This window comes from Hydra vulgaris, chromosome 02 (assembly GCF_038396675.1).
Source record: "Hydra vulgaris chromosome 02, alternate assembly HydraT2T_AEP".
NCBI lineage: Eukaryota > Metazoa > Cnidaria > Hydrozoa > Anthoathecata > Hydridae > Hydra > Hydra vulgaris.
In genome coordinates this window covers 24,976,527-24,986,658 of record NC_088921.1, presented here as the reverse complement: position 1 = coordinate 24,986,658, position 10,132 = coordinate 24,976,527, and the positions used below count along the sequence as shown (strand labels likewise).

The 10,132-nt window shown below is 25.9% G+C and overlaps 1 protein-coding gene across 1 annotated transcript; it reads right to left on the bottom strand.

Moving 5' to 3' along the window:
- Nucleotides 1-246: 246 nt before the first annotated feature.
- Nucleotides 247-8,832, bottom strand: LOC136076831 (uncharacterized). The gene is made up of 5 exons (XM_065790387.1): nt 8,729-8,832; nt 7,936-8,080; nt 7,581-7,634; nt 1,626-5,960; nt 247-915 (listed from the first exon to the last, which is right to left on the bottom strand). The coding sequence occupies exon 5, from the start codon at nt 879-881 to the stop codon at nt 510-512; it is 372 nt and encodes a 123-aa protein (XP_065646459.1). The 5' UTR covers nt 882-915; nt 1,626-5,960; nt 7,581-7,634; nt 7,936-8,080; nt 8,729-8,832; the 3' UTR covers nt 247-509.
- Nucleotides 8,833-10,132: the final 1,300 nt, after the last annotated feature.

Below are 10,132 nucleotides of genomic sequence, written 5' to 3'. Positions count from 1 at the left end.
TTGTCTCTATGGGAACATTGTTTCAGATTATTTTGGTTTGGAAGCTCCTTCCCTACAAGAGTATTTTCAATAATTTAATTTCAAATCATATTGATACTTCCTAACTTATTAATAGTATTGCCTGTTGTAAATCTTATAGATAGTTATTGATAGTCTTGTTTAACTTTCATGATTCATTAAAGTAGACAAATAAAGTAACAAAAATAATTATTTATTTCAAAAATAAAATGCAAACAATAGTCTGGCTTAACAAAAATCTAGAGTTTATTAAAAATAAAAACTAATTTGTTTTTTCTAATAATATTTTTAATATTTCTGTTTGTTGAGCTAATATATGATTAAACATATTTTGAATATTTTATTGTTGTTGCTTGGCAAGAACTTTTGCTTCAGCTCTTTCTTCTCGCTCAATGCGCCTATTTTCCTTATCTACTTCCATTTTTTCACGCAAAAATGTCTATGTATCACTTGATGATTTGCGAGAAGATTTTAGAGACTTGTCTTCAATATCAAGGGCTTTTTTGCTTCCTTGTTTCCCCAAAACGCTCCATAGCAGTATTTCTTATATCTAAAGCTTTCATACGATCTTCATCTACTGCATTTTTTCTTTCTTCTGAGCATCTGATTTCAATAAGTTCTTCAACCAAAATATCATATTCAGTTATTTCTTCTCCACCTTCACCAGAAAGTTTTTTTTCTTTGTTCACCTGAACACATTGCTTTTTCATATTAATCGATAATCGATCTCGTACTCCTCTGTTTGTAACACAGAAACCATTTTTGTTTAGTGAGTCAGAAACCAGCTGCCACAGCTGCCCACATTCTTTACTTCCAGGCTTTTGTATTAAAACACCTAAAGCTGCTACTTCTCTCATCATCATTATATCTTTTTCAATATTCTACTGCATATATGTTCTAAATAAAAACAATTAGTTAATGTTTATGCTAATCCAAGTCAAATCCTGATCATAAATTGATTGATAAATTTTGATAAACATTGATATTTTTATTTTGTATTTGTATCAAATGTAGTTTATAAAGTTTATATATTTATAATTGATATATAATTTATATATATATATATATATATATATATATATATATATATATATATATAAATTAATTATATATATATATATAAATTAATTATATATATATATATATATAAATTAATTCAATTTATTATTGCTCTGTTCTTTTAGAACATTGAGCACTCTGTTTGTAGAATACACTAACATAATTGATATATATATATATATATATATATATATATATATATATATATATATATATATATATATATATATATATATATATATATACATATATACATACAACTTATGAAATTATATATCAAATATAAATATGTAATTTACATAAACTATATTTGGTACAAATACAATATTTAAATATCAAGCTATTTGATGTTTATTCAAATTTAATTATATATTGCATGCGATATATAATTATATTTGCATAAAATATCATCATAGTTTTATTACATCAATGTAAAAATATATTACCAAGTAAATTAGCAATATATCTCAAAAGTTATGACATGCTTAAATTTCAAAACATTTCTAATAAATTTAAAGGTTGAAAAATTTTACAAAACAATAATTTACCTTTTTTGGTTTGAAATTGATAAAGAATATGCAGTATGTAAATTTAGTTTCGATAAAGAAGATATAATTTCTGAATTTAAACTCGATGAATTACATGTAATATCCATTTTTAATAAGCCGTTTTGTAGAAGACGCGGAAATGGTTTTTATCAGGTTGAGAACGCCACTTCAAAAAATCAAAACGTTAAAAATTATTCTGCACCAGTCTTATTTTGGGATTTCCCAGGCACTTTTAGTGTTCCCGACTTGTTTTCTAAATCAGCCTAATAAACTGGGTACAACTTAGTAACTACAAAGACGCAAATAAAGTCTGTGAACATTTTATCTGTGAGTTCTGTAACGCTTATGAAAAAGCATTTCCAAAACAAGAAAAAAGAGTCAAGCTCAAAAACTTACAAAGTTTATGGATTTCACAAGGCCTCGTCAAATCTTCCAAGAAAAAACAAAAACTCTACGAAAAGTATTTAAAAAAAAAACCTTCACAAATGAAAAAAAAAATAAAAGTTAACCTTTTTGAAAAACTTAAGAAAGAAGCTAAAAAAATTATTATTCAAATCTTTTACAAAATAATATTGGTAATAATAAAAAAACATAGAAAATAGGAAAGGAAAAGATTGATCCAGGCAATATCCTGCCAAACCATTTAAATATCGATAACAAAACATTGTTATTAATGATCAAAAAAAGATTGCTGAAAAGTTTTAACAATTATTTTACAAACATCGAAAATACACTAGCTAATAAAATAACTCAAAGTAAAAAAATATTTAAATCATATTTAAAAGAAGTGGACTTTGTAATGGACGAGTTTGACTTATCTTCTGATGAGCTTCGAAGCGCATTTAAAACAATACAGTAAAAAAAGTCCGGATCTTGATGACATAAGCTCTCATGTGGTTAAAGAAATTTATAATGTTATTGAATATCCCCTATTGTATATCTTTAATCTCTCATTAAGACGTGGAGTTTTTCCTGAACACTTAAAATTGGCACACGTAGTTCCGATACATAAAAGCGGAAATAACTCTACTTTATCAAACTCTAGGCCTATTTCATGCTTCTCAAAAGAATTAGAACGCATAATGTACAACAGATTTTTTTCATACCTTCAAAATCACAATATCCTTTTTAATAACCAATACGGATTTAAAAAAGGCCATTCAACTGAACATGCAGTAATAAAGTTAGTTAACGAAATTTTGAATGGGTTTGACAAAAATCAATATACACTTGGAGTATTTATCGATTTGTCAAAGGCATTTGATACAGTGGATTACGAGATCCTTCTATACAAACTTAGTAATAATGGTATAAAAAATAAAAACTTAAAATGATTTAGATGCTATCTAAACAATCGTTAATAAGCTTTATATTACAATGAAACTTACACTTTCCTTGAAACCATTCCCCAGGGATCTATTCTAGGTTCTTTGCTTTTTCTTGTCTATATTAACGACATATTTTTATCTTCTTGTATACTGAATTTTATTCCTTTTGCAGATGACACCCAAGGTTTCCACACCCACTCAAATATTAAAACTATTTTTAACACAGTAAACCAGGAGCTTGAAGAGCTAAGCGATTGGTTGAAGGCTAACAAACTTTCCTTGAACATCGAAAAAAGCAAATATATTTTTTTCACAAAACCATTAGGGTGGGACACATTACCATTAAAACTTCCAGATATTTTAGTTGACATAACAATACTAAAAAGAGCATTTTCTGTGAAGTTTCTAGGAGTCATTTTAGATGAATATTTTAGCTGGAAAGAGCATATCAAGTTGTTAGAAAATAAAATATCTAAAATCATTGGGATTATGCATAAAACTAAGTATATTTTAAATAAAGTTTGTCTAAAAAGTTTATACTTTGTATTTGTTCATAGCTACATTAGCAACTAAAATTTTGCCTGGGCAAGTACTTACGAATCAAAACTAGCTTTAGTCTATAGAAAACAAAAACAAGCATGCCGCATATTCATAAATGGATGTGTTTGTGCTAAACAAATAATGAAAGAACTGAGATTTCTTATTATTTATGAACAAAACATCTATAGCATCCTTCAGTTTATGTTCAAAGTAAAAAATAATTTGGTCTTAAAAATATTCCATTATTACTTCCAACTTATTGATCATAAATACGAAACAAAACATTCTAAGCAGAACTACTATATTCCAAAAATGTTTTTGAGTTAATCCCAATTCTCTATATCTAGAAGAGAACCACAATTGTGGAACTCATTTCTCACAAATGAGATTAAAACGATAAACTCTTTTCAACATTTTAAATGCGTTGTTAAACAACAATTACTGACCTTAACATTACTGTAACAATCTATTGTTTTTTTTAAAGCTTTTACACGTCTTGAATTTTTTTTTTTTTCATTTACACAATAGCTGGAAATGATTATGGTTATATTTATAAAAATGTATTTAATTGTATTTATATTTATAAAGGTACATTTACTTGGCTATTTTACTTATACGAGTTCTTATATTTTTATATGTTTAATTATCTTATGATTTGTGTTTATCTTATATTTAATTGATATTCATATTGATATTTAAAAAAAGAATGGAAGAGAATATCTTGTAGCTCTGTCAGTAGGCTCAAGAAGAATGATCTCCTTTCCGTATCGCAAAAGAATGTCTTATTGCCACTGTGATTGATAAACAAATAAAAAAGTAGAATTATTTTTACAAATTAAATTGTCTGTAACTTCACATTTTGGTTGAAATAACACTTTAATATGTGGATCAATTTTTTTCCATTCATGACACTTTTTCATATAACATTCTTGATCAATCATGGAAGACCTTTAAAATTAAAGTATTACAAATTAGCGCTAAATTATATACATAAAACATAAGTGTAAATATTAAGACATTATTTTGATCAACTTTTGTTAACTCTTTTAACTTATGATTATGAATGCTAAAAGTTAACAATATGCAGGTGTTGGACAAGCAAATTTGTACTAGTAAATAAACAATCTGGGAGATTATACATTGTTGTCTTATAAAGGAGACAGTTGAAGAAATACTAACTGCAACAGAGATTTTCAGCAATGCTAATGGTTTCTTGGTTACATTGTTGAATTAGAATAATATAAAATTTACGCCAACTTTTGCTCCATTTTAACTATACGTGATCTTATAGTATTAATACATAGATAAAATCTTCTACTATTTGGAGGAGGAACATTTTCTTTTTTAAATATATCTTTAACAATTAGCCAAAAAAAAGGCGTTTTATTTCTCTAATATTACATATTCCTTCTTTAGCATAATCTTTTATTTTTTAAGAAATTTGAGGATTAATCATTTGAGAAATCAAGTCAGCCTAAATAAGTTTTACAATAAAAATATAAAAGTCATACAACAAATACAACTTTTTTTTCATTATTGTATTTCTTAATTTTTTGCAATAACACTTCCAACGAGGATGTTTATCTTGACAGAAAAAACCATCAATGAAAACTACAATTGTTCTTGTATGTTGGATTTCATTTAATGATGAAGTTTTTATTTTTTGTCACAAACGTTTTGGTGCGTTTTTATTTTTTTGTGCGATTCAGTTTTTACTAATATCTAAATGTATAAATTGAATTATGTTTAACAACTGTATTGAAATTTTATACTTTACTTCCTTAACCTTTGAAAATTTATTTTTTAGTTAACAAAATATCTGTACCTTAAAATCACAAAAGCGGATTTTTTCCCTCATAGCTCTTTTAGCAGCACACATAAACTTTTTACCATCTTGTAAAATTAAAGAATATTTTTGATAGCAGGGATCATCTATTTACATAATCTACTAATTAGATTTTAAATCCAGAGATTTTACTTATAAAATTATATTTCAAAGTGTTTAGAATAAAATAATGATTTTATTCAAAATTCAAGAAAAGAGTTGTAGCAAAAGTTTTTAGTTACATCGTGTCTTTTTTTATTTTTTTTTTGTAATGATTTTTTTCATTAAAACGTTTCTGCTAAACCAATAGTGACAATCTAAAATTCTATTTGAAATAAAAATATAATAAATTCCTGAATAAGGAGTGGCAAAATTTTCTCAAAGTACTCTACGATTCGCTGTAATTGTATCTAAAACAAAAAATATTGGGATAGCAGCTTATTGCAAAAAAAATATTTGAAAATCTTGCAAAGAATTCAAAAAGTAAGATGACTTGGAAATCAGCTAACCTGTCTTACCAAAACTTTTATTTGCATAATACACCACAAGTCGTGTAGTTGTTATTAATTCATGTTTTTTGATACAATGTAACGCCTCTCTCTTCGTATGATTTACAACGATAAACAAGATTATTTTTTTCTCCTATAACATAATATGTTTACAAATAGTTTTAACAACAGTTTTGAAATCACAATGACGACAGTATAGCATATTTTTGAAAAAAAAAGATAAACCTTAATAAAATTTTGTTTTTATAATAAACGCATTAAAAAGACTTCAAAATTAATGGAAATCTTTTTTTTCTTATACTTATTTAGTCAAATAGAAACAAACCATTATCAATGCAATTTACTGGCAAAAAGTCAATATCTGCGATTTTACCATCCCCTTTAACAGTTGCTAATCTAAAAATTTAATTTTAATCTACAACTGTTTAGTGTCAAAAATAAAAATCTGTTGTCAAATTTTCTTTTCAAGCTTAAATATTTTTATTTTACTTATTTATGATTGAATAAATTTGCTAATAAAATTGAATAAAAAGATTTTAAATAAGATTTCTAAAACCTAAAATAAAGTCCTAATTTATCTCATTTTAAAGATATATTACAAGCGATTGTTCCATATAATCTATATAAAATGTCCGCAAACTCAACATAACAGGTGATGCTGAAGTTGTCGGACAAATCCTAATTTCATTATTTGAGCATAATAATCAGTTTTTGTGGTTTTATGCGTAGGCATAAACGTTCTATAAAATATAAACTTTTTTATTTGAAACACAATTACTTAAAATGAGGTTAAATGCAGCTGAACGAGAATCTTTTCGAAAGCGACTAAAAATGTTTTTTGTAAATAAACCTAATATAAAAAAAAAAAAAAAATCGTAAATCATTTTGAAAAGGAATGATTTGCTCGAAGTACAATATATGATAACCTAAAAAGACTTAAAACTGTTCAATCTTTTTCTGATAGAAAGCACCCTGGTCGCCCGACATCCTGGGCTAAAGAAAAGAAAGCCGAATTAACGAGACTTGTCAACAATCAAAAAGGGGAGAGTCAGAGAATAATAGGTATTAAATTCGGTGTGAATCAATCGACAATTGGTCGTCATTTAAAAAAAATCAATATTAAATATAGAAAACGTGAAAAGACTCCAAAGTAAACTATAGAACAACAAATAAAGGCAAAGAAAAGAAGCAGAAAACTACCCAGTAGGCAAAGCGACGTAACAAAAACGTGATCTTCACGTTATTTTGGCACGTAACATTTAGGTGACTTTTTGGTCCCCATAAAATGACCAATTCACGTAATTTATGGACGTGTTTTTCACGTTACTTTTAACACGTGATTTTTAGGTGACTTTTTGGTCCCCATGAAATGTCTAAAAGACGTGATTTTTACGTTAACTTTGAAATAAACATTTTTAATTTATAATAAAAGCTGCACTTTTGTTAAAATATCCTCCTTATATCCAATAAGTATTAAGTACAAGGTCATAGATCTGCAACTTACGAAGAGCACGCTTCGATCCACAAAGAGCGCACTTCAAACTTAATCTAACGAACCAGTCGATGAATTCTCCCATAAAAGCACGCTTCAAACATAATCTAACTAATCAGTCGATTTTTTCTCCTATAAGAGTACGCATCAAACTTTATCTAATGAATCAGATTTAGCGGAAAAGAAACGAATAAAATCTTAAATAATAATATGATCGTTTAATGATTATCTTAAATCACAAATTTTTAAAACAAATCTTACTTTGTAAGTTGCCAACCATTTTGACAACAAGATTTTCTAGTTGTTTTCTTTTATCTAAATCATTTAATAATTTTAAAAAAACAATACTACATACAATGTAGAAAAATAAAAAAAGTCATTTGCCTTCTACTTTTATACTCTTATTGCTAAAAAATATATAAGGATATAATAAAAAAAGACATAACAAAAAACTTAACAGATAAATAAAAAAAAGATGTACAAAATAATAAATATAAGTCTAAAAAATTTAGTTTATATATATGTATCTATATCTAATATCTGTCTATAGATAAATATATATCTATATATAAAGGTAATATCTGATGCGCGTGAATAGAAAAAGACCTGTACTCACCTTATGTGATAACATCTGATTAAATAATTTGTTTTCTGTGTTTTCCATCATCTTATATTTGCACTTGTTTCAGCATTAATTTGCTCATACATTAACTCGCTAGGTGCAAAGGTGACAGCCCACGAAGTTGCTTTAAATGAGCAATCTACAAAGTTTTGATCATTAAATGTAATTTTAGAATGCACACAGAAAAATTATAACAATTTTTAAAAATGTAATAGTTACCACATAACCACACAACATTATAGTGCGGATTTTATATCATGATTTTCCTACCCATGGTGAGATTTTCATCTTGAGGCTCCTTTAGCTGTTGAAACATTCACCACAGCTAAGGAGCCTCGTCTACCCCTATTATATAATATATTAAGTATAAAACTAAAAATATGTATAATAAAGTATTGTCAAATTAGGTCACCAATAAATACCGAGAGATGAAAATTCAACTCAGAATCAAGTTGCATTCTCGAACAAGATATGAACTACATTAAATTCTTGCTACAAGGTGCAATCACAAAAAAAGACGAAGAGAGGGAAAAGTGAATTTTCTCAAACTTTAAAATTTAAAAGGTTATTGTGTCTAACTACAGAATGATATTCCTAGGCAATAACATAACAATACCATTGCATTTTCCTGGTCAATAATATTTTATACAAAACTTATCATTTGTCATGTAGTTTAATAAATTTAATATTAAATAAGTTATAATAACTTATTTATTATCAAATTAATTACATCGACAAATTTGACAGTTTAAAATATTATATAATAGGGTATAAAAAAAAAGTATACCTTGTGTTAAGGTTTGATCTTTTGCATGTTGCAATATGAGAATTATCTGCCATAACGTTACACGATTTTGAACTAAGCTTTGTAATATATTTATTATACCTAAATTGATAAAACTTAGATATAAAATAATATAATATGTTTAGATAAAATATTATATATGTGACATTTTATTTTTGTCAAAAACGCACCGCAATGTTATAAAATATCTTATACCCTGATACTTTTTTTATTATTATAAAACTACAATGCAAAAAAATTATATTATTATAAAAGTATAATAAAAAGTAATTACAATAATGAATAATTTAACTACATCTTTCATATAATCATTATATTTAAAAAAATTTGAAAATTGTTTGCGGAAAATATCCTGAAAAAATTCAGAATATTTTTCCCATAATTTTCCCTATATTCTGCATTTAACCAAGTTGATGACAATAATATATATTTAACTTGCATGTATGGAAAACTTTTCGGATATTTGCAAAAAGATAAATTTCAGAAAAATATCCGGTATTCCGGGAATATTCCAAAAAAAGTATCCCTTAAACTTAATTATAAAAAAATAGTAAATAAAATAAAGTATATCTTTCCAAGTTTTTAATCATAGGTTTTTATTGAGAATAAAAAAAGATCCAAAATACACAATATTTTGGCAACGTAACTTTCATGCTTCAATGAGGTAAAAATGTAACCTGGACGAGGTCACCTAAAATATACATGATTGAAACTTGAAGAAGGAAACCGGGTAAGAGCATGCATCAAACTTTATGTAATGAATAAGTCAATATTTTCTCTAGTAATAGCTAGCGACACCAAATTTAGCTAAAAAGAAACAAATAAAAACTTAAATAATAATATGATTATTAAATAATTATCTTAAATCACAAGTCTTACATTACATCTTAAATTACAAGTCTTACATTATTGTCTTAAAACACAAGTCTTACATGGTGAGTCGCCAACTGTTTTGGCAACAAGATTTTCTGGTGTTACTATTTCTTTGATCTAAATCATAAAACAATTTTTAAAAAAAGCAATGCTATATTTGAGAGAAACTTGCTTTACATATTGGAAGGTTGTCAACATTGAAAGATAAGTATCATGCAGTTTCAAATACAATAACAGCATAATCATCTTTTTGTGGGAAAAACATTGAACAAATCCGCTTTAATAACCTGTTTTATATTATTCATAATAACAATACCAATAAAAGTCATATAATATATACAATAATAGTTTCATAAATACAATTCAAATATGTATATTAATCATATAATTAAATAGTATAAAAAAAATAAAATAAATAAGTATTAACCTTTTTTAACAAGTAAAGCACAAGATCAAGATGTCATATATTACAAAAAGATAAAGTAAATACAAATAATATAAACATATATCAAT